Source organism: Takifugu rubripes, chromosome 1, assembly GCF_901000725.2.
Source record: "Takifugu rubripes chromosome 1, fTakRub1.2, whole genome shotgun sequence".
NCBI classification, from domain to species: Eukaryota; Metazoa; Chordata; class Actinopteri; order Tetraodontiformes; family Tetraodontidae; genus Takifugu; species Takifugu rubripes.
In genome coordinates, this window is record NC_042285.1 from 2,284,043 (window position 1) to 2,307,721 (window position 23,679).

At 46.5% G+C, this 23,679-nt stretch overlaps 4 protein-coding genes across 8 annotated transcripts in view; 1 reads left to right on the forward strand and 3 right to left on the reverse strand.

The window, feature by feature from the left end:
• Positions 1–5,828, reverse strand: part of LOC101069418 (vesicle-fusing ATPase-like) — a 9,252-nt gene extending 3,424 nt beyond the window's left edge. Inside the window, exons 1-14 of the mRNA XM_003961034.3 lie at positions 5,723–5,828; positions 4,552–4,637; positions 4,320–4,416; positions 3,848–3,887; positions 3,574–3,740; positions 3,367–3,474; positions 3,160–3,235; positions 2,736–2,891; positions 2,042–2,241; positions 1,368–1,533; positions 1,155–1,229; positions 716–903; positions 313–408; positions 44–200 (exon numbers count right to left, since the gene is read on the reverse strand). Of these exons, the coding sequence (XP_003961083.3) occupies positions 44–200; positions 313–408; positions 716–903; positions 1,155–1,229; positions 1,368–1,533; positions 2,042–2,241; positions 2,736–2,891; positions 3,160–3,235; positions 3,367–3,474; positions 3,574–3,740; positions 3,848–3,887; positions 4,320–4,416; positions 4,552–4,637; positions 5,723–5,734 (1,624 nt within the window). The 5' untranslated portion in view covers positions 5,735–5,828. The remainder of the gene's footprint in view (positions 1–43; positions 201–312; positions 409–715; positions 904–1,154; positions 1,230–1,367; positions 1,534–2,041; positions 2,242–2,735; positions 2,892–3,159; positions 3,236–3,366; positions 3,475–3,573; positions 3,741–3,847; positions 3,888–4,319; positions 4,417–4,551; positions 4,638–5,722) is intronic.
• Positions 5,829–8,132: 2,304 nt separating this feature from the next.
• On the reverse strand, positions 8,133–13,157 carry psmd11b (proteasome 26S subunit, non-ATPase 11b). Of its 2 annotated transcripts, none has more exons than XM_029839295.1 (13): positions 13,001–13,157; positions 11,971–12,072; positions 11,648–11,844; positions 10,774–10,831; positions 10,322–10,516; positions 10,059–10,203; positions 9,921–9,981; positions 9,733–9,795; positions 9,541–9,666; positions 9,426–9,461; positions 9,288–9,339; positions 9,072–9,214; positions 8,133–8,997 (listed from the first exon to the last, which is right to left on the reverse strand). In XM_029839295.1, exons 1-12 carry the CDS (start codon positions 13,089–13,091, stop codon positions 9,072–9,074), a joined length of 1,269 nt encoding a protein of 422 aa, XP_029695155.1. In that variant the 5' UTR covers positions 13,092–13,157; the 3' UTR covers positions 8,133–8,997. The 2 variants fall into 2 exon arrangements, with proteins under 2 accessions (XP_029695155.1, XP_003961082.1); XM_003961033.3 differs by having other exon boundaries at positions 8,133–9,002; positions 13,001–13,156.
• Positions 13,158–14,752: 1,595 nt separating this feature from the next.
• On the forward strand, positions 14,753–18,291 carry cdk5r1b (cyclin dependent kinase 5, regulatory subunit 1b (p35)). Of its 3 annotated transcripts, none has more exons than XM_003961032.2 (3): positions 14,753–15,097; positions 16,097–17,157; positions 17,696–18,291. In XM_003961032.2, the coding sequence occupies exons 2-3, from the start codon at positions 16,253–16,255 to the stop codon at positions 17,715–17,717; spliced, it is 927 nt and encodes a 308-aa protein (XP_003961081.2). In that variant the 5' UTR covers positions 14,753–15,097; positions 16,097–16,252; the 3' UTR covers positions 17,718–18,291. The 3 variants fall into 3 exon arrangements, with proteins under 3 accessions (XP_003961081.2, XP_029695183.1, XP_029695191.1); XM_029839323.1 differs by having other exon boundaries at positions 16,094–17,157; positions 17,696–17,834; XM_029839331.1 differs by lacking the exon at positions 17,696–18,291 and having other exon boundaries at positions 14,754–15,097; positions 16,097–17,406.
• Positions 18,292–19,966: 1,675 nt separating this feature from the next.
• myo1d (myosin 1D) overlaps positions 19,967–23,679 on the reverse strand; it is a 79,771-nt gene continuing 76,058 nt past the window's right edge. For both annotated transcript variants that reach the window (XM_029839285.1, XM_029839281.1), the window contains exon 22: positions 19,967–21,862. In XM_029839285.1, coding sequence (XP_029695145.1) covers positions 21,706–21,862 — 157 coding nt within the window. In that variant the 3' untranslated portion in view covers positions 19,967–21,705. The remainder of the gene's footprint in view (positions 21,863–23,679) is intronic.

The window sequence follows — 23,679 nt, forward strand, 5'->3', positions numbered from 1 at the left end:
CAAACACAGCAGAGATGCAGCTTTCTCATGACTGTGTCCTCACCCTCCAGCAGCACTGACACCAGCGGCGTGCGGTCGCTGTTCTTGGTCTGCTGGACCAGCAGCTCGCCGTCCTCCAGGACCATCGACACCGGGTCGCCCCAGCGGATGATCCCGTTCATGAGGTAGCTGGCATAGTCCTCCTGATTGGTGCCGTACGCCTGGACAGGAAGACAGATGGAAACATGGATCAAATCAGGACACAGAACTCTGTGTGTGTGTGTGGGGGGGGGGTCTATTTATCTGGTGGGAAGAAGAATTCCAAGAACTCACAGGTTTGATGTCGTTATTCAGCGAGGTCATGAAGTCCAGTCTGCTGACCTGCAGCTTCTCCGCTGTCTCAAAGTTCACCTCCACTGTGTTACTGGCCTGTACACACACAACGGCCTCGTCAGTCACTTATCAGCACCCTCTAATATCTGCAGCTCGCTGTGTCTGTTGGGGCAAAACACTCATGGTGTCGATCGGGGCCTGCAGACCCGATGGAACACTTAACTGCTCTGGGTCTGCTGGTTCCACTGGAACTTTCAGATCAGGTTTTAAAAGTTGGATTTTAAAGCTCAGCGGGTCAATATAGATGATAATACCCATAATTATTATCACTAATGATGAGGTGATAGGTTTGTCTCCCTTCAGTTGTGCTTCACATGCATGAACATACGAACGCCACTCTGACCTTGATGTGTCTGTTCATGGCGGTGGACTGTGCAGCCCTGACCAGGCCCTCCAGCTCCGCACCGCTGAAGTTTTTGGTTTCCACGGCGAGCTCGTTGATGTCCACGTCGCCGGCCAGAAGGTTGTTTTGACGCATCCTGACCGTGTGGATTTGGAGGATCTGAATTCTCCCTTTTTCATCCGGTAACCCTGAGAAAAAAGGGTAAAGTGGGATCGAGACCTAGTACCAGTTCACTGGTAATGACCAGTGGTGCTAATGCTAATGCTAGTGGAGCAGGTGAGGGCAACTACGAGAGGAGGAGGAGGAACAGAATTTAAGAATATTTCACACTTTTACTGGACTGAAACCTGTGAAATCAGAAAGATCTGATACAAACTGTAAAACTTATCATCCTCTCAGTCCCAGTTTAAAGTGGAACTAAACTGGTGTGAAACCTCACCGATCTCCATCTTCACCTCCAACCTTCCCGGCCTCAGCAGGGCCTCATCTATCAGGTCAGGCCTGTTGGTCATACCTGAGGGGGGGCAGATGGATGGACAGAGGACAGAGGAGACAAGAGAGGAGGAAGATGAGAGTTAGTGTGTGTGTGTGTGTGTGTGTGCGTGTGTGTGTGTGTGTGTGTGTGCGTGTGCGTGCGTGTGTGTGCGTGTACCTATAACCAGGATGTTGTTGAGCTGCTCCACACCATCCAGCTTGGACAGCAGCTGGTTGACCACAGTGTCGTGGACCCCCGTGCTGCCCGCCATGCTTCCACGCTGTTTACAAATGGCGTCGATCTCATCAAAGATGATGATGTGGAGGCCGCTGTTGGCGCCGAGCTGGTCAGGAGAGAAACACAGTTCAAAATATTGTGTGGAGGAAACTGAGAACCACAAACGCACGAGTCAGTTTCTATAAATCTGTCAATAAGCTGTTCACTGCTGCACACATCAAACCTCCCAGGAGCTCCAGTTTGGCAGAGAATAATACAAGTTTCCTCATAAATGTGACACAACATCTGAATCAGCCACTTTTCCATCAACAGAGGGAGAGATGGAGAAAGTGAGGGAGGGGAGCAGCAGGGTGGACACAGAGTGTGTGTGTGTGTGTGTGTGTGTGTGTGTTTAAACTGTCTAAATAGCAGGTCAAAGAGAGCTCAGGCCCTCATTAGGTGGTGAAGAGTGAGGCTCAGTGTCTCATGGTCCAACCAAACAGTCCTCTCTCTCTCTCTCTCTCACACTCACACACACACACACACACACACACACACACACACATCTGGCTAAAGGGCAGATCTCTCCGTCTCTCTGTCTGAATGTCGTCAGCCTCCTCACGTCCTCCACTCACCCTCTTCTGCTCTTCCTCTGCAGCCTCAAACAGCTTCCTGATGTTGGCCTCGGACTCCCCAACGTACTTGTTGAGGATCTCGGGGCCGTTGACGATCTTGGGCTCTCGGGCTTTCAGCATGTTGCCGATCTGACGCGCCATCAGGGTTTTCCCACACCCGGGGGGGCCGTACAGCAGGATTCCCTTCACGTGCTTGCAGCCTGGAGACGACAACAGGTTTACAGAGTTGATTATTATGTATATACTGTATATAAGTCTTATTTTATTTTATTTATCTTATTCTAGTGTGGTGTTGATGTCTAGTGTTATGTTGAATGTCGCAGCGGCACACCATGACAAATTCCTAGTTTGTGTAATACTGTGTATCACATGAACAATGGCAATAAACCTTCTTCTGATTCTGATTCTGATCTTCTGATTGAGGAGAAGAGGAGAAGAATGACCTTCAAAGTTTGGGCCGGCTGGTGGCCTTTGCCCCTCATCAACGACATTCCGCCAGTTCTGACCCATTTTACCGTGTTTGTCATTACGGAGCTCAAAACAACTGCAGCCATTTAATGTGAAAACCTTTGAATGGACTCAGTGAAGTCAAACTGGTTTTGACTGGGACTTCTGAGGAAGCTGTGAGGACGAGGAGGACTAAAATAACATGGAGGAAATGTAAATACACTCTAGATACGGGAAAGCCCCTCACCCATCTGCTCCACGAGATCAGGAGGGAAGACTCGGGAGGCAAAGGCTCGGCGGAAGATGTCAGAAAACTCTTTGTCAAGGCCTCCTATACCCATCTTTTCAAAGTTCCAGTCTGGGGTGATGATGGACTGGTAAGATTCTCTGGTCTTGGCTTTACCTAAAGAATACACAAACACACACACTTGTTAACATGTTCATTGTTACATTTCAACTCTGCTGTCAAGATCTGACAGCATTCAGGTGACTATTTTAACAGAATTGAATCGAAAAGATAAAAATGAGGAAAGTTCTCCCTCTAGTGGTGATACAGGAAATCACCTGCAACCGCTGAGGTTGGAATCTGGTCTGTGGTGATTCCAGCATCTCCACCTTTAAAGGCTGTCTATTCTCACAGACCAGTGAGAGGAGGATTAAAGAGCACTCACCCACCAAAGTCATGGACGAGGTCTCCGACTTCTCAAAAATCACCTGACTGTTTGCCAACAACAAGCCGATGTCAAGCTGAAATGAAAAACACAATCAGTCTTTAGTGTTCATGCCTGTACTGGAAATAAAGCTGCTAAAGTGATCGCAGTATTTGATTTATCTCAGCTCATCTTGGAAGAGAATGTTCCAAATTGTTCTCCCGGTACCTTGGGTTTCTTGCCAGTGCTCTGTTTCCCCCTCAGGATGCTGGGATCCATGGCCTCAATATCTTTTATCAGCAAACTAAAGAGCTTATCAGAGAAACTGAAGGCCAGCTACACGCAGAGAGACAACATGTTAGAAACCTGCAACGTGCTGTTTCCATTTATGAACGTTTGCTTTTTGTCCTAAGAGCGACGGTAAAGTGGGATCACCTGCTGGCCGACGCTGAAGGCCTGGTTGTTGAAGTGCTGGATGAACTCACTGGCCATGAGGTCCGAGTTGTAAGGGTTGCTGTCCGCGTTCTTCTTCTGCAGGAAGTCGATTTCCACGGTCACGGCGCTGATGCACTGTTTGGACTTGTCGAACGTGTAGTTTGTCACTGTGATGGAGAAAATTGCATTCACCTCATTAGCACACAAGGTTAAACTGACGATGGGGGTGTGTTCGTGTTTTTGTGTGCCCTTAAAATGGGTTTGTTACATTTACCTTCAACATCCTGTCCAATGGAAAGCCCAGCCCATTTCCTCTGCAAAGATAAATAGATAATTTATTGCCTTGTTTCTGTGTCATCAACTCTATTTGTGTTAAAGGTCAAGTGTGTAACATGAGGCAGCATCGACTGGAAACAAAGACTTCCAGATTTAAGGGTTGGGGGGAAAAAAACTCAGAAGAAGAAAACATTTGAGAAGGAAATCAATGAAACATTTCCCTGCTGAATCTTTTTAATGATAAAACATTAAATAAGAGCGTCTGGAGGAGGTGAGAGTACTACCTTTGTGCCGCTGTGGCTGCCAAGTTTAAGGATGGAGAGAAGGCAAAGAGAGGGAGGGTGAACAAAAACAAGGCAGTGACAGACAGAATGAGACAAACAGAGAAGCACCACAGCCAACAGAGGACTATTCAGCTCCAAGAAAGGTGAATTAGTAGAAAGCAAAGTGTCTGCTGCCGCCTCACCTACCTGAGGCAGGCTGAAGGCGATGGAGCCGGGGTTAACGCTGGGATGCTTCTTCAGGGTGAACACGTACTTGTGGATGGAGTTACGGACGCTCACGTGTCTGCAGGCAACAACTCAACAGTCAACATGTATATTGTTGAGTAGAGGTCAAAGGTTACAGAAATGGACAGCAGCTCCCCCGGTGGCCGTAGATAACATTCATGGAATTAACACACACACACACACACACACTCACTGTTCAAACTGCTGCTCCTTCTCGTTGATGACGGCACAATTAGTCAACGACAGCTCGTCTGTTGGGCAGCGGGCTGCCTGCATCATCTGTCAGCACACAAAGGCCACGCATGATAATCCAATAATAAACAGGGGGCTTCTGCTTCAAGGGTGTGGGAGGTCATTTTACCGTCATAACCTTTCACCTATCGAGCTGAGGTATAAAATATCAAGATAATTCTCACAGTTAAGGGTAAACAAGAACAGGTTCCAGCCTGTAATGGATGATGACCTGCAGTCTTTACAGAGCAGCTTTGTTGATGAGTCGGCACTTTTAAGCACTTTGCACACAATTTCCTGCAAAAATGCTGCTGGCTGTATTTGTTGCATCTTCCTGGTGGTTCTTTGAATATTTCTGCTCTCTAATATGGATAAAACAATACGATTTGTCACACTAATGCTTCTTTCAAACGCACCATCCTTCTCACATCTCTGTGTGAATGTGAACATTGTGTGTGTTCTTGCCACTTACATCCGCTCAAAGTTGCTAATCGTTCAAGCAGTTCTACTGTATTCACACATGAGGCTCATCCTCATTGAGGGTCAGGGAGCAAAAAGGCTAAAGCTAAACTTTTGAGAGGTGCATGTGTGAATGCAGCCTCTGCTGAAATTCAGCGGCCAAGAACTGAAAAAGACAAAGGTCAAACGTCATGTCCCCCAAACGTCAAAGCATTCTGAAGTCTGAGTAAAGTGCCTTCAGAGCTCATAGATATCAAAAAGTGAGAGTGACAAAAACAGCAACAGCAGAGATTAATAAAACCACATTACATATGCTGACTCATCAGGTTACATGTGTAAACACATGACACAAACTGTTGGACGTTGCTACATTTCCTTGGTCTGAAACAGCTTCACGTTTGAGTTCATTGCATTTTGAAACGTCTTTATATTGCTAAGACAGCTCCTCTTGGACACGGTTTTCACTCTTCCAGCACAGCAGTCATGAGATTGACTTCCTCTTCCGGGTTGCCTCCAAAGTTTTAAATGACGTCCAAATCAACCACGCAAAACACTGCTGCGCTGGCTCACATTACGTGTACAAACGGCAAAAAACAACTCGGTACTTTTTCACCCCAAGATAGAATTGTCCTCAAGTATCGTCTTTTGTGGCGTACTGCCTGCAATAAACTCACCCGCGCCGTCATTTTTGTGTCGTTATCAGCTCCAGCTGCACTTCCGAAGGCTCCACTGTTGAACTCCAGCAACGAGAAAGTGACGCAGGTGGGCGGAGCCTGTTGACGCACGTGATGTCATCACGTTTACGCTGCGTAAAGAGGAACTGAAAGGGAAAAAAAATCGAAACCTTAGCTGTGTCCGAAACCACACACTCGTTCCCTATTCACTACTCACTACATAGGGGACATGGATTGAGTGAACTACGTAGCGCACTCAATTTAAAGTTAGTATTCGGACAGCGGTGTTATTTACGGCGCACGTAAAGTGACGTCATGGTGTCGCATAATAAATACGAACGGTCGCCGCTAAAAGTGGCCAGGTCCATTCAATTAACCCATCCAAAACACACCCAAATACATTCAGCGGTCGTTTCTTTGGAAATGCTGTATTTTACCCTATAATTATCTGTATATAATAATAATAAAATAAAATATTAATGTCAATAATAATAATGAAATAACAATTACTTATTATCCAAAATAATTAGTGTCCAGTGACATTTTCACGCCATAGCATGATGGTACATTCTCAAGTTATATTCCGCTGTAGTGAAAACAGTTCAACAAAGGAATTTTTCATCAAGAAATGGCTCCAGAAGTACTTTTCATCCTCTTAAATATTCTTTTACTGAGATCCCGTTGTCTGGTGAGGAACAGACGACTCCTGAAGGACAATTTTGGCTCTAAGATCCAAATGTCAAACTGTAACTGAAGGAGGGGGGTAAACAGTGATGGTAGATTGATTGATTTCCACATTTATGTTGTGATATTAAGATGATCATATTGCACCCCTACTGAAAACAATGGTAAACTACACACTGAGTTCTTATTTCCCATAAATTTAATCTGGTAATTTATCAAACAGCAGTGAAAATTGCCTTTAAAAACCAACTTTTCTACCTAGAAAACGAGCACCCATCCCATTATTGTGTGAGGAACAGGCTTGTTCCACTGCTGGCGATGTACATCGATGGCCAAACTGACCTCTGTCCAGACTTCAGTCTCTCATTCGACGGTGGCCAAACGTTTGACCATGGCTGGGGTCTGGAAGTGGAGGTTTTAGTTGTCCTTTTCTGGCTGGCAAAGTGCAACCTCCTACCATGTGGTGTCAAGAGGATTTCCAATTCCATGCAACACAGTACATGACATTGTTCATAGGATCAAGCCCCCTGGTGCAGATGCTCACTGTTATTTTAACAGGAAGTTGTTCTACTCCATCCAACTCCAAGCAGTGTGTGACCACCAGGGCCTTTTTATAGACATTTTTACTGGTTACCCAGGCTCTGTCAATGACTCGCAAGTCCTCAGAAACACCCCTCTGTATGTTCAGGGACTGTACCCACCTGAGGGTTACTGTATAACTGGGGACAGTGGCTATCCCTGTATGTCCAGGCCTGTAGCATTGGTTACACCATACAGAGAGCCAGTGACGAATATGATGGTGGCCAGGTTCAACAGACATGAAAAGCCCGGGCTTTTGGGATTATGAAGACCAGATAGCGGGCAATATTCTCTAAAGCTTCAGAGGTGAAGCCTGCATTTGCCACCAAGGTTGTTGCATGCTGTCACCATTCTGCAAGCACACATTGTGCAGAATGGTGACAGCATGGAACCCTCAGAAGAGGCACTTGGGTCAGATGACATTGGTCAAATGCAGCCAGAACTGCAATGTGGAGAGCAAATTGGTAACAGGCTGGATGCCGCCCCGTCAGCACCAACCCACCTCCCACCTGCTCACCATGACCACGATTACATTTGGGACGGGTCTTCATAATCCTGAATTTTGGAACGTGATGTCTGTTCAACCGGGCTGCCAACATAAATTATTATTTTTCTGGCAGGTGCCATTTAATTTGAATATTTTTTGGGTTCCATTTTTGTAAATAGTTATTTAAAAATCCCAACAATAGGATAAATGCAACTTGTTTTATATATATGTGTGTGTGTGTGTGTTTCTGTAAATAGTTTTGGTTTCAAAATCAAAAATTGTACCAATTAAATTTTAAGCTTTGAATAAAGCCACACGATGCCAAGAAAGCAATCTTTGATGGAAGTTAACTTGATTTAAACAATTTAATACAATTTCTTTACATGTTGTCGAGCAGTTTCTCTAACACACTTAAAGGTCTCTCCTCCCCGGATCCTGTAAAGAATATATCATTTGGTTTATTTAAAACTAAAACACGTGGACGTGCTCTAAACGATACCGTGCAAAGATCTTGGATATATCTGGTTTAAAAAACTAATCTTGGATTTATTAAGTTGAATAAATGGTGAAAGGATGAGTGATGTTGGACACTTTCTGTTGCTTATACAGTGGAATTAAGACTAATAACTGTTATTCCCCAAGAGAAAAGACAAAATTCCATAAAATACAAAATATTTATTTTGAAAATGTCTAGGAGAAAACAAATCAAAACCATACAAATTGTTTGGTCGCTAGCATACCGCAATAATGCTAGGAACCAACAATGGAGTCGCTGATTAAGATGACGCGGATGCTCGGAGGCCATCGCGTGACCTCTTTTCCTTCAGGGTTGCACCCAAACACTGACGGTGCCCACAGGTGGCACGAATGGTGAAAATTGGCATCCTGTTGCTTCCTTTCAATGTAAATAAGCTCAGTGGCTGATGTGGCGACCTTCTGACTTTCTCTTTTTAATAATCAAAAAGCACGAAACCAAAAACAAAGTGAGTTTAATACACATCTGAAATACAGCGGGGACTCAACTGTTGGCATCGATATGGTGAGAGAAATAAAAACTAGAGGGCGCTCTTTGACCCAAACTCAGAAACCAGAGAAGCCCAACCTTCCAAAAACTCAGTGTGCTTCTGAAATGATGGACGAGGAGGAGAGAACCTCGTTTCTGCAGCTGCAGGCGGAGGCCGAAGAGGTCAAAGTTGCCCCTTTGAGGTTGCATTGGAGTCTGGTAGCAGATATAAACACATATGTACTCTTAACCTTTTCGTCTTTTTATTGTGGCTGTAGAATATTCCCTGATGGCCGGAGGTGGCCGCTGAGTGTTATACAGAATCCTGAAGAGATATCAAAATAAAGGAGGACAAACTAAACCAGAGAAGTGATGAGACTGTCCGTGGAGGGAGAAGAGGGAGGGTGTCTGATGGGGGAATCTGGTTTGTTGCAGTTTGTGGGACTCGTGGTCGTCCCCGTCTTTAAAATGTTACACACGCTGGTCAAACACACAGTTCCTCCATCACACTGCAGAGAAGATCTGCTCTGTGGGCCCAAGAAAAGACAGCTGAGACAAAAGCGGGACCAGAGACATGGTGATAACCTCACTGGTACCTATGTCAGCTTCTTGGCTTTGTTGTAAAGTGAATCCACCACTTTGCTCATGTTCTGAATGGTTTCCAAAGCTGCTTCGTACGTCTTGTCCACCGGCGGCTCCTCAAATATGATCAGTACTCCTTCGCCCTGGTCCAGGATCCCTGCAACAGCGTGGGTGCGAGTGTGAACCGCTGATCTGCGAGGTCGCCGTTACAGAAATGTGAAGGTAGTTACCGTGAAACTTCTTGTCCAGGATCATCTGGGATAATTTCCTTTCAACGTCTCCCTGCCAGTTCAAAAAAGCTCAATGAGTACCTGATGTCTGAGATCCTGGTGATGATTTTTGACAGGAAGAAAACAATCTCAACACACCTTTGACAGCTTGATTAGCCCCGATATGTGTTCAATCTGAAACGACAAACAGGATTTCAGGGCAGCTGGAAGTGGTTAGCATTAGCCTAGCATCGCCCAACCTCCCGTTCCTCACCTGTACCCGAGAGAAAGGTTCAATGACTCGGATGAGGTTTTGTTCCAGCAGGTTGTCGTACAGTTTGGCCAGGTGAGTGTTGATGATGGGATCGTCTTGGAGCTCTGCTCTGTACTCTGTTAGGGCCTGCAGACGACACATATCTGTCAACACGGAACACTGAGCAGCACGCCGGCACCAGCAGGATCTCACCTTTTCAAAGTCTGCTAGTGATCTGTTCTTTCTGGCCTGGGCCACACATTTCATTGCGTCTGTCTGGATGGACAAAAGAAAACAGAGAAGACGAATGTGATTTAACGCTAACTCAATGAGACGCGACGCACGAGTATTTTTGACACGGATGAGCCGTCTTAAACGGGCTGAAAGTGTTTGATACGTGCCTGTCGGCCGGCGTATCGCAGGCCCAGTTTACCACTGATGAGGGTCTGGACCTCCTCGGGTCTGGATGAGCAAGAGAGAGATCAGTCTCAACAGCTTGTCCCTCTCATATCAATGAAGGTTATCAAGGCTGCACTCACAGGTTTAGAACAATTTTACACAGGAGCATGTATTTAAGTGCTGTGATGGCCCTGGGGCTGTCGATAGAGTCGTAGCCCTCGAAGGCCTCGAAGTAGTAAGAGTAGGCCGTCTTCCAGTCCTTCTCCTCTGCTGCATGGGTGATTCCTGCAGCGGAGACAACAGCCCGAGGGTTACTATCAACAGCCACACCATCGTGATGAACAGGACAGACGTCACAAGACCACACAGGTGAAATTGGCCCAAGTGGTGACGGGAGACTCACCTGACTGCATGTCCAGAGCGGCCTGGAGCTTCGGAGGACAGTAGATGGCGTTGGCGGTGGTCCTAGCGGAGGTGAGGGCTGCGCGGGCTTTGGGCAGGTTGCTGAGGGCGTGGTACGTCTTGCTTTCCAGCAGCTGGACTTCAACCAGAAGAGCTTTGTCGTCCATCTTTTTCAGCTCCTGGAGCAGCTGGGAACCTGGGGAAGAAGAGGAAGGTGCTTTATTTGTCATATAATTGCCTGCACAGTGGAAATCAAGAGCAGTTGGAGGGTCAGGACCGCTCAAAATGGGGAAAAACCCAAAGTAACAAACAAAAATCATCATTATTTTGACTTATGAACAAAATGGAAGAATGGAATTCCCTGTGGGAGGAACCTGTGTGTGTATCTATTGTATATCTATTGGCTCATTTACAACAATAAATAGCTATTCAAAAATGTGTCCAAGCACTCACCAAGAGCCAAGGCCTCCTGGTAACGTTTGGTGTCAAAGTAGAGTGAAATCAGTCGAGCCTGTCGGAAAAGATGGAGTGTTAACTGTGGCTCAGCTGGAGGTCCATCCTGATTTCTGTCACAAACATCATAACTGTCACATTCACATCCTGGATTCGGCAGTTTACAGGATGTACATTCCCTCGGAATATTTCTAACAGCAAATATCAGGAAGAGAAGGTGAATTACAGTCTGAGAACACTCGTAACGATCTTTTGAATCCCTTCTTGTTGTATATGTAGTCTCAATTTGACTCGAGCCTCCATGTCACACTTGCAGGGCGTTTTTGGTCTAGAGTCGAAGCTGTAGGACAAACTCTCCCTGATCCTGGACTCATCTCAAAGCTTCAGATATCCCAGCTGTGAAATTTGGCTGCTGCACAAGCGGAGAGGTGCCATCCCAGAGAGTGTCGGAACATTTAGAACTCCCAATGTCTTCATGCAGCGTTAGGCTTTTGGCCCAAGCCGTTGATCGTGTTTTCATTTAGAAGGCAAGTGAACGCCTCAGAGGTGCTGCTGCAGATCCCTCACCCGCTGTAAATGTCACGTCTTTGTCTGCACAAGTCAGAACGTGTCGAGTTTGACATTTCCAAGCATTCCTGTTTGGGCAAAATCGCATTTATTATCACTTTCTCGCGTCACTGCTGACTGGTACTGGGTGAGTGATGTTGGACACTTTCTGTTCGAACTCATGTTTACTCAACACTAACAACACAGCGCCGTCAATCTCCAGCTTTCACTTTAAGGCATTTTATAGTTTTTCACCGATAATTCCAGGAGGACGCAGCAGATAAAGTTTCAAAATGAACACCCATAATCTTTGTTAAGGACCCCTCACCTCCAGGGCCTGTCGTAGGAAGGTTCTTTTCTCAGCCTTGGCCCACTCAATGCATTCAAGACACAACTCCACCTCCTGCCCCGTGGCGGCCTCCATGTCAAGGAACAGGTCCAGCAGGGAGCGAACCAGGCGCGCGGCCTTGGCCTTGCTGATGGAAATCAGGAAAGGCCGCACAAACTTCAGCAGACCGCCGAGTTCTGTGGACAGCAGGTTCAAATTCATGTAAACTAAATATGATACTTTACTTTAAATAGTGTGTAGTCATTTTCACATATGAACCGGGGTTAGAATGGAAGCAGGCGCGAGGGGACGGATCTGATTACCTGCTGCCTGACCGGTCTTGGCCAAGAGCGTCCCCAGCTCCAAGATGCTCTGTTCTTTAACCCTAACAGCTTCTTCATCGTTTTCTTGCACATCTCGCCTCACTGTTAAAGAAAAGTCTCAGAATCATATGCATTTAATAACCACTGGATGAAACATCACATTTCATCATCACATCAGGATCTGACATGTTCTTCTTTACGTACCCAACAATCTCAGTGCTACAATAACAGACTACCATACTATAGGTTTAAGAATCTATCATATCTGGCCTATACTTCAAATACAATTAATACAATAGATACAACTATAAGATTATGACTGCATGAACCAGGAAAAACTAGTTTCAGGGATGTAACTAACGGACACATTCTTTCTACATGACCATGTTTCTCTTCTACCAAAAGGATAATTAATTGTCAAAAGAACCGTTGACATTTACGGTAAAACGGATAAATACTTTATAGTGATGTAGGAAACAAGTCAACGAGCTAATAGTGACAGGGCAGTATAGAAGTGTTAGAGAACAAATACAACTTCTGCCACTCGATTACAGACAGACATCACAATATTTGGCCCGTAGCTCATTACTGTAGTAAATAGTAATGAAGTAAATATGTATCCGCTTCATTCATTCTGTCATATTACACTTTGTTGATGAAAAGAGCTAAATGCTTATGACAACATGCTAATGACTTTAGCTAAAATAATAATCGCGTTCCCATTAGTTTGAGTAGAGCCAATAGTTCTACTCAAACCACACACAAATAACTGGGATGCGTACTCACTAGAACCAAAATAACACTGTTAAAATCCTTCTAAATTCCACAGTAAGGCCTGAAGTTAGCAATGTTGCTAATATCCACTAGCAGTTCCCATTGCCCACCGTTCAACAGTGAGTCAGCACCGGTACTTGCTATTGAACACTATTATTAGCTATCATGCTAACACGGCCGTACAACACTAAGAGAGCTGGGCGGACCATTGTTCAGTGTAATAATGTCAGTGTTAAATTGCAAGCCGACAACCTACCTATTGAGTGAAGGATGTCGATAGAGGCGTTTCGGTCCGTGCTAATGAGAGACTGAGCTCTCTGAAACTCAACTACTGCTGCAGCCGCCATCTTCCTTATTCAAAATCCTGCCTGAATGAAAGCGACGTGCCTACAAGACGCTTCTCGGCGTCTGTGACGTCAGGCACCTTTGAATGTCGGGAATTGTAGGCGTGTGAGAAATGTAGTCTTTTCGGGGAAAGGGGGCACGATCCAAAATAAAGGTCTCTCTTTCACAAAGATGTGATGTCTTTATTGAAGTCAATTTGAATTAAGATCGTTTACAGTTTAGAACACAAAATAATGCCAAGATCTTTATAAGCGCCTTAGCCTAAACGTCATTGTAGCTTTATTTTAACTAGTATTATAGTTATACTATATAGATATAGTTATATTATTTTGTGTATATCCGTGTGTGTGTGTGTGTGTGTGTGTGTGTTTCGTCATGTTTGAGATTATCTCCGTATAATAAGGTTGTTAGATTTTTTTTAATAAAGAGGTCATTTATAGGGTGCCGATAAAAACAACACTAATATTTTGTCACATGTAGCTTCGAACCATGTTCAAAACAGTAATTTTTTATTTTTTTTAAAAACACTTTTTAGGATATTTGAAGCAAAATTTGTCAACTTGGATAAAGGTAATTATTGTGAAATATAGATTTTAAATTAAAATTTAAATCTAAATCTCAGGTGAAACTAAGTATTGAGCTAATGGGCAAATATACACTGCCGGTAACAGGAATTACCAAAATAAAAGCCTTGTTGTTTGCGAAATTAATAAACGAATTAAACACAAATAAATATTTGCACATTCATTATCATTATAACAATTATCTACAATAACATTTTGTCGACTTTAATGGGACGTATAGCTTATTTGGACGTTTCTGTCTCCCTTTTGCCATCCACGAGGGGGCTCACGATGTCCAGACATCATGTCTTTGCCCCCTCCCGACTCCACTGCTGGCATGAGGGTCCAGACAGAGAGGACCCCTCGTGGCTGGCTGGTCATCGGTCGGGCACCCACCTTGAAGGGACCCCAAAACATTTAAATATGCTACACGTCCAGTTAAATTTAAAAAAACGTGTTTTGATGATATCCAAGTAAGAACTCACATTTAGATATCTTACATGGATAACTATGACCTGAATGATTGAGAATCTACACAGACATAAATTGTTATTATTATTATTATTATTTCGAGAGTAAATGTTCGAATGTTCACTTTTCCTGAAATTTAAATCGTTATTTGATTCTAAACACAGCGCAGACTCACGGGCTTTTATTCTGCTACTTCCTGTTACCGACAGTGTAAATTTGTACGTTAGCTACATATTTCTTTTCCCCGAGAGATAAATATTTAACGTTTAGATTTATTTGGCATTTAGATTTGACATGCACGTGCATTTTAAAACCTTTAATAATTACATTATCTATTCTCTATATTTCTATGATGGCCAAACCTATAAATATCCTGAAAATTGCCTTTGGAAATTCACACCAGTCTTTTAATCGTGGTTTGAAGCTAACTGGGATAAATTGTTGCTATTTGAAACGGGAGCCGCTTTAAAAAAGGCACTAAATCAGCCATGTAGTCGACTCTCCATGGTAAACATACTAATAGGTCACTGGGTTCGGTTTACATGAGCACTTGCTTCTGTGTGCGTGTGCGTGCGTGCGTATGCGTGTGTGTGTGTGTGTGTGTGTGTGTGTAGGCGGAGTTGTTTCCCAGAAGAAGCGGCAGCGCGCACGGAGCGCACAGCGGCGCCGCACCACCGCCTTTGCGTCAAGCCTCCAGTGAACGCAACATCAGCTCTCGCAGCATCCGCATCTCACGACCGGGAGGATCAGGAGCACATCTTCATCCAGGCATCCATTCCACTACTGTCCGCGCCATCGCCGACAACAGACGCGTCCATCCATCCTTTTTTTGTTTGGCATCGGAACGGATTATTCCCCGCGTTGCATTTCATTTTCTCCGCGATGGTTTTATGTTAAAATCGCGTTTTTGTGAGGGGAACGGCTCAGTCGGGACGCGGAACATTGTCATCAAGCCCCATTAAACGGAAGATCGGGTAAGCCTGTCTCGATTTCACATATTTTTGCTCAATCGTGGGGCTGTTTTGTGCGGAAAACAGATGATGCGTATTAAATTATTCAATATGCCAGTAAATAAAGAGGAAATTGATGTGAGGTGGTAATCCGTGAGGTTTAATCGGATTGTGACACGTCTCTAGAAGGTTGGAGGGGAACCGTGTGTTTCCCAAGCCGCCGCCTTCAGCAGCATTCTCGGGCTTCAGGACCACGGAGAGCGGCTCCATCACAACAACATCCTCGCCTTCGGGCTGAACCCTAAAAAACGGCGCTTTTGGAATTCCACCACAATCGATCGGACTGAGAACCGAATGACGGAATGAAGCAGCTCGTTTGAGCCTTTTCCAGCCGCGATCGACGCCGTTTCCCCCCCGCGCAGCCTGCGGAGAGGAGCGCGGCGAGCACGGTTGTGTGTGTTTTTTTAAGCGCATGACCTTGGATTTGCGCTCTAAATCTGCAGCAGAGCTTCGCCTGTTCTGAGCGCATTTGCGGTTTTGTCTTCCTGGCTCAGGCGGCGTGCTCCGCTCCGTCGGTGGGTTTCCCGAAAAGATGAAGCTGCGCAGATGGAACGCGTTTAGAACAGACACAGAGCAGAACCGATGACGATCTTCAACCGCTTCCTCTGCGATCTCCTGCAGACGGATTTACGAGGCGTAATTGCGAATGTGCACAGTGGTTCAGGACCACACTCCTGGTTATTTCGTTGATCATTTGGAGAAAAGGCTGGTCAATACTGATCGAATTCATTAGTGTCCGCCTGGGCTGATCCATTCCAGCACTTACCGAGTGCAATCAATGGTGCTAATAAGCCTGAGGTGCTGTCAGATAAGCTCACATTCAGAGATTCAGAGCCGATAACTGCAGCATCCGGCGCCACAGCCGAGATTTCTGCTCCCAAAAGCTGAACACTGATGTAAATGTGGCCGATTAGACACCATTTTGTGGCGAGTATTGATCCGTTGTGTTCTGTGTTTCAGCAGAAACCATCAGCTGAGGACACTGAGCTGAACGTTTTCCTCCCAGCTTTAGATGCTTGTAGCCTTCCAGAAGCACTGAGGTTCTCTCAGCATCTCCCCTGGCAGAAGCTCTTCTGACCCAGTGCGGCTGAAGCCCCAGGACCCTTCTTCGCTGTCACCATGGGAACCGTGCTGTCTCTGTCTCCTAGCTACCAGAAGGCGGCTCTCTACGAGGATGGACCGGCCACCGTGGGCCACTACACGGCCGTCCAGAACAGCAAGAACGCCAAAGAGAAGAACCTGAAGCGCCACTCGCTCATCAATGTGCTGCCCTGGAAGCGGATTGTGGCCGTTTCGGCCAAAAAGAAAGGTTCTAAAAAGGTTCAGCCCAACGCCAACTACCAGAACAACATCACTCAGCTGAACAACGAGAACCTGAAGAAGTCGCAGTCGTGCGCTAACCTGTCCAGCTTCACCCAGGATCAGAGCACTCCGGCTCTCACCAAGAGCTCCAACACCAACACCTCGTCCGTAAAGAAGGCGCCTCTGGCCAACTCCAACGTGGTCCCTGGGACCCCCAAGAGGGTGATCGTCCAGGCCTCCACCAGCGAGCTCCTGCGCTGCCTCGGGGAGTTCCTGTGCCGGCGCTGCTACCGGCTCAAGCACTTGTCCCCGACTGACCCGGTGCTGTGGCTGCGCAGCGTGGATCGCTCCCTGCTTTTGCAAGGGTGGCAGGACCAGGGGTTCATCACCCCGGCTAACGTGGTGTTCGTCTACATGCTGTGCCGCGACGTGGTCTCCTCCGAGGTGGCGACGGAGCACGAGCTGCAGGCCGTGCTTCTCACCTGCCTCTATCTGTCCTACTCGTACATGGGCAACGAGATCTCCTACCCGCTGAAGCCGTTCTTAGTGGAGAGCTCCAAGGAGACCTTCTGGGACCGCTGCCTGTCCATCATCAACCTGATGAGCACAAAGATGCTCCAGATCAACTCCGACCCGCACTACTTCACTCAGGTGTTTGCCGACCTGAAGAACGAGAGCCAGAAGGAGGAGGAGAGGAGCCGCCTGCTTATTGGGCTGGACCGGTGAGGAGATGTTGGGGGGGCTCGAGGGTTCAGGGGAGGATAAGACTCCAGTCTGGCATTTGGTCAAAAATTTCTGTTCCTATTTATTTACATCAATCAGCTGAAGTGGACTTTCACAGAATTCACGGTCATGTTTGCTTTGGGTTTTTTTTCCTGATCAGTTCTGCCCCGTCCCTGCTCCCAGATCAGGATTTTCCCATTTCCAGCTCTAAATTATGTTCCCACCCAAAGATGGCGACACTTATTCCGTGTCTGTCGCACCGAATGACGTGACGTCCATCTCGGCTTTCAACCTGCATCAGTCACCTTTTTGACAGCACAAAGAAACCAAAATTTTATTTTAAAAAAAAATGCCAGACTTGGGTGAATCCCTTGCTAACGCACACACACAGTAAATATCAAATATCTCTATGAAACGCTGAACAAGTAGAACAGGAAGCAAACATCTACAGCAATGAATGTGGACCAGACTGCGGCTGCAGTCAGCCTGCTGGTGACCTTCTGACTTTGACCATGTGATGTACACTGCCCCCTGCAGGAGGGTGAGGGCCATCGCCTGAGTGGATGACTCCCCCAGCTGCAAAAGCTCCCGGTTGTTTGGAAGCCCACACCCGGTCCAGTGACACGGACACGACTGGACTTTTTCCTTTTTTGTTGCTTTGGTGCATATCTGAGAGGACAGAGGGGCCTTCCGTGCTGGATCCAGATGTTTTCTCATCGTTTCTTGTGGGTTTCTATCTGTGCTTCTACTGAAGGACTTACTCTGTACAGGGGATTTAACACAACACAACAGCCGGGGGATGCGTGACCGGTGATGAATGGTCATGGTCGTGCGTGTGTTCGGGAACTAGAAAGAAAACAACGAACTCGTTAACGGCTCTCCTGCTCCCCAGAACATCACGGGGGCTTCTTGATCGCGTTCCAGGAGACGCAACGTTTTCTTCGATCGTTTTTTTTTTTTTTTCCTGCTTAGAAATGTAATATTTTGCACGTGTGCCATGCGACTCTACAGACGTTTCCTGGGACGACAGGAGCAGTTACTACTCGTCTTCTTTCTACTTGATTTGTAAAACCAACTGCATCTGCGTTAGAGAATGCCGTCAAGTTTCATTTTAGCTATGCTTGATTAAAAAAGAAAAAAAAAGGCAATTTATTCACAAGGGAAACCCTTTTTTTGTACCTTTGTCGATAGGTTGTGTTGCAACCAATTTGGAATGATGTTTTATTTAGTTTTTTGGTTTTTTTTGTTATGATTCAGCAGAGAAAATGTAGAAAAAAAACAAACCAGTGCCATATCTGGGATGAAAGCCCACTGGTCGGGAAATGCTGATCAGGTGGTTTTCATCTGCACTTTTATTGCCATGTATGTATTTATTGGGCACGTTTGCTGGAAAAGAAAGAGGGACGAGGACGCGGAGAGGAGTTCTTGTGCACGAGGCGCTCTTTTCTTTGGTGGGAATGAAGAATTGATCGGACGGATGCAAGCGAACGTTGCAGGAAAAGGACGAGTTGAAAAACCCCCGAGGTCAAATCTGACCATCGCCAAAGCGAGCGAGGCGTCCTCGACTTATATATTTAAAATAAAATACGCACCCCGAGAGCATTTTTAAATGTTTCACGCCATATCAAAGGGAGGAAAAAACACACACATTATTCCAGGAGGATCAGAATCCGCTCACCGATGCTGTGGGGGGGGGGGGGGGGGGGGTCCCATCATCCTCTCTGTCTCTAAATAACCTTAAAACTAAAGGATTAAAGGATTTACAGTCACTTAGACATCAAAGCCACAGCAACACAACAACCCACACTGGAAACCTGAACCGACATAAAATCTAACCACAAAATCCGCGAGATTCTTTCTGTTTCTGTGAGCGGAAGGTGGAGATGAGTGTTGTGGACTGGTGCGTGTGTGTGTGTGTCTGTGTGTTAAAGACACACAGACAGTTCCTGGGCGGCTCAGAAGGCCTCTAAACGCTTCACTCTGTCCTTTGAAATGTGCCATTTCTTTGCATCGATGAGTAGAACATTCATGTTTGAGAAAACGCTCCTAAACTATAAATAAAGTAGTTGCAGATTCTTTTCTGTATCACGTTGCGTACTTTGTAGATAGAGAAGAGTGTGTGAGAGTGTGTGTGTGGATGAGGTGTTCCATTTGTACAGGACGAACACATTCTTTTCTCACAGAACAAACACACCAGGTTTTTCTTCATGGGGGGTGTTTGGGGGCTGTTGATGCTGTTTAATAACTCTTTTTTTTTTTTTGAGGGGAAAAAAAAAAGAAAAAAAAAAGAATCTGTTGCTGTAATCGAGACACTTTTTTCAGTTGGTTTCTGCTTATTTTCATTTATTTTTGTACTGTGATGGAAAAATAAACTGCACTGATCGTTGACGCCTGCTGGTTTTTATTGATAGGTTTTTGCCATGACTGTGTCCCCTAAAGGACGCGTCAAACAGGACATATCTGTCTCAGACCAGTACAGTTACCCTCATTATCCCAGTAAAACCAGTCCATTTACCCTCATTATCCCAGTAAAACCAGTCCATTTAGCCTCTGGCCCAGTAGAACCAGTCCATTTACCCTCTGGCCCAGTAGAACCAGTCCATTTACCCTCTGGCCCAATAGAACCAGTCCACCTCCATTTTACTCCCAGGATAAATGTTTGTCCTAATCGGCAGGTTGCAGAATCCTGCTGGGGCTCATGGCTGATGCGGTGGCGTTGCCATGGTGACCGGCTGGTGGAGTCAGCTGTTGGGGGGGGGGGGGGGGGGTGGTAACTCCAGACTCCACACATTAATGACAGAAAAGACATTTATGAATGAAACTTTTTTTTATTAGAGGAGATGATTCACACGGCGACAGAATCAGGGGGGTGAATCCCCTGTAGACCCGATCACATGATATGAATATGGAATCATATGGAATCAGGCACATAAACACACGCTTAAAGACACAAGAACCAAGGAGCTGAATCTGACACCGTTTGGCTGTTTCACTCTGTCAAACAATGGCACAAGTCTTCTCTTATTAAAATAATAATAATAATAATAATAATAAAAGAAATCCCATTTTATGAGCATCAAGAATCAAAACATGAAATATCTTCTATTATTGCATTGATATCTGTCTCACACCATAACAAATTTGTGGTTTTAGAATCAATCTGAAGCGGTTCAGTTACCGGTGCTGAAGTGGACCAGAACGTGGGCCTGAGCTGGACCAGAACGTGGGCCTGAACTGGACCGGTGGAGGTTTGACTGGCCTGAGGGTGGACAAGTGTCCCAACAGGACAAGGAATAGAAGAAGGGAAAAGGCCAAGCGAGGTTTTGTGAACTCCCGATGGCTGGAGGAAGCAGAGAGCCGAGAGGCGACATGAAGCCCCTCGTGATGAGGAGGGTGGAAGAGCGGAGCGGAGAGGCCCTGTGGGGGATTAGGGACGGAGAGCTGCGCTCATCAGAGGCGCTTCAGCTCCTCTGAAAACCGCCCATTAAAGCCACTCATGTCACTTCCTTAATCCGCCGCTCCGGCCTCTAATCCAGCAACAATACCAGGTCTGAGCGCTCGGAGCTGCACGATTCGTTCCTTCAAGAGGCCGCGGACGCGCGCGGGCTCATTACGATGGGATAAGCGGACGGCTAGCAAGTTTGACGTGGAGTCCTCAACTGGGCCAGACACCGAGGGACCCTGCATTCGAGCTCTCCGGTCGTGTCAGACAACGTGATCCCAGTACGCAGTTATTTTACCATCTCTAAATTATTCATCTTAACGGCAGATCAAAGCGAAGCATCCGCCTAGCTAGCACGCTAGCTGTTACACGCCAGGGTCAACAGTATGAGAAGCAGGACGTTAAAAGCTTTTAAGTGAGGCCGTGTTTTTATAGTGTAAATCCTAAATTGACGACGGCCCGTTGCTGAGGTAACCGGGCCAGCAGACCTCAAAGCCTCTACCCTCGCACCAGTTTTCAGCACTTGTGATGGAGGACGGAGACAGGAAGTCCTCGGCTGCTGGATAAAACCCTTCATCTCGGAGAGGAATTAAAGAAGCGGCATTAAAATCACAAGCAGGCGGCAGTTTCAGGACACGATCAACACGTCCTGGCGACTCTTCACACTTCCTGTTTCCACGTGTGGTTGGAAATGGCTGCTGCCTTCCCCCGTATCCATCAGAATATGAATGCAACGTGTTCTCTCCACTTAATTCTTAATTCATTTTCAGGGCTTCGTTTGTGATCCTGCGCCGGCGGCCGGGGGGGTGGGGGGGGGGATTACAGATCCCTGCACAGCCGTTGGATTTCTGCTCCCATTACGCAACAGGAGCCGTTCGAAAGCTCCCTTCACCTTCATGTCGTTCCGTCTCCGGTACAAAGTCAGTATTGCACAAAAATCATTTTTGGTCGTTTGGATTTAAAAAGGAAAATTAAACCGTGTTTGGTTGGAAGCACGTTGCCTAAAAATCTAGAAGAACAAGGATCTGATTTGGCATTTGAGGATCGAATCACCACTAAATCGGAACCGTTGGATCCATCAGATCAGCTCTGGAGGTGGGTCGCTTTAGTTGCCAGGAACGGTCAGAACGTAGCCAGAGCGACTCTTGGCGAAGTCGGGCCGTGACTGGTTGATCTTGGTCTCCACGACGACCGAGCACTTCCTCCCGTTCATGCTGCACTGGATGGGATTGGAGATGTGGACCTGCAGCTTCCTCTTCTCACTGCAGAGAAGACACCAGCTGATCAGTGTGTGTGTGTGTGTGTGTGTGTGTGTGTGTGTGTGGAACAAAATGAGGGTCATAAATCAGAGCTGCTGGTGTGTACAGAATCATGATCTGCATTTTAAGCGTGAAAATATCTGTTCTCAATCTAAACACCTCATCCATCCACCGATCACCCATTCATCATGCATCCATCCATCCATCCATCCACCCATTCATCATCCATCCAACCACCCACCCACCATCCATCCATCCATCCGTCCATCCATCATCCACCCATCATCCATCACCCATCCACCCACCCATCCATCCATCATCCATCCATCCACCCATCCATCATCCATCCATCCACCCACCCATCCATCCATCATCCACCCATCCATCCATCCATCATCCATCCATCCATCCACCCACCCATCATCCATCCGTCCATCCATCCATCCACCCATCCATCATCCATCCATCCACCCATCCATCCATCATCCATCCATCCATCCACCCACCCATCATCCACCCACCCATCATCCACCCATCATCCACCCTGTCACACTCTGCTCCAGCCCATAGACTCAGTTCTTTTCCACTGCCCTGCTCACACCACACCCTCTGATCACACACCTGCCCTCACTCATCAATCAGTTCACCTACCAGTATATATTCTCCAGCCTCACACTAACTCGGTGCCAGATTGTGTCTGCTATGCATGACCTTCCAGCATTTACCTGCCTGTCTTCCCGGAATCGACCCTGCCTGTTTACGACCTGCCTGTTCTGCCTGACCCCCAGTAAATTAACTCTGTCTTCTGTTTTGACCACGAGCTCAGCCAGTCTCCCTCTGGATTGTTTGCCTGATTCTGCCTGCCTCCCGGTTACTGACTTTTTGCCTGCCTCGACCAAGTCCACTGCCCCGCTCTCGAACTGTCCGTTGTTTACCAGATTGCAGTTAATAAACCTGTTAACTGATCATCACTTCTTTGCCTGTTGTGTACTGCACTTGGGTCCATACCATATCCGTCACCCACCCACCCACCATCCACCCATCATCCATCCATCCATCCACTTGTGTGTGTTCACTACTGGTGTGTAAAGGACGGCTTAAATGCAGAGGTCAATCACTCACTATATATCACTAATTGGTGTGTGTGCGCAAACAAAAGCAACACTGTTGTATAGAGAACTGCTCGCCTACAGGACCAAAGCTTCTTGTCCTCTCATTAGAGGACAGAGGAAGACTGAGGAAGACTGTTTCCTACCCACTCCACAAAGTGTTCAAGCCAGTCAGGGGGCAGGATTTGGGTTCTGCACCAGTCTGACATCACACCGCTGATACAACCTTTAAGTGTATTAGTCAATGGAATGGAATCAAATGGAAAAAACTGCGCTAACTGGCTGGTGTTCAAGCCCAGATCTAGATCACACTGGACCTGAGTTAACTTCTCATGAAGATGTTCGCATACATCCACCACAGGAACGTGTCGGTCGTACAAACATCCCATGCACATATTTTTCCAGGCTTGAAAATGAAGATGAATAAGAGGCGGAGTCACGTGGCGACGGCGAGCTCGAGGAGCTGATTGGCTTTTAATGGCTGTCACATCCGGTTAAGAGCGTTCCGGAGCTTTCGCCTCGTTCAACACGATCGATGACAAGGAGGAGAAAGGTGGGCGAGCTGGTGCGCAGCGGACAAATGTGATGTAATGCAAGTATGAGGGAGGAAAAGCATTATGTCTCCTGGTGACACACATTCTTGTTGCCGTGGTTACGGAAGCAGACGGCGGCGTCTGTCCGTCAGACCTCTGTCAGCAGTCAAGGACAGAC

What these genes read in the sequence shown, in the direction of transcription:
- psmd11b (XM_029839295.1), bottom strand. Translation starts at nt 13,091, where the DNA reads ATGGCGGCTGCAGCAGTAGTTGAGTTTCAGAGAGCTCAGTCTCTCATT. An exon ending in CACTAGCAGACTTTGAAAAG is followed by an intron (nt 9,667 to 9,732) that starts GTGAGATCCTGC and finishes TGTCGTCTGCAG; the next exon opens with GCCCTAACAGAGTACAGAGC. An exon ending in GGCTAATCAAGCTGTCAAAG is followed by an intron (nt 9,340 to 9,425) that starts GTGTGTTGAGAT and finishes TTGAACTGGCAG; the next exon opens with GGAGACGTTGAAAGGAAATT.
- cdk5r1b (XM_003961032.2), top strand. Translation starts at nt 16,253, where the DNA reads ATGGGAACCGTGCTGTCTCTGTCTCCTAGCTACCAGAAGGCGGCTCTC. An exon ending in CTGCTTATTGGGCTGGACCG is followed by an intron (nt 17,158 to 17,695) that starts GTGAGGAGATGT and finishes TGCCCCCTGCAG; the next exon opens with GAGGGTGAGGGCCATCGCCT.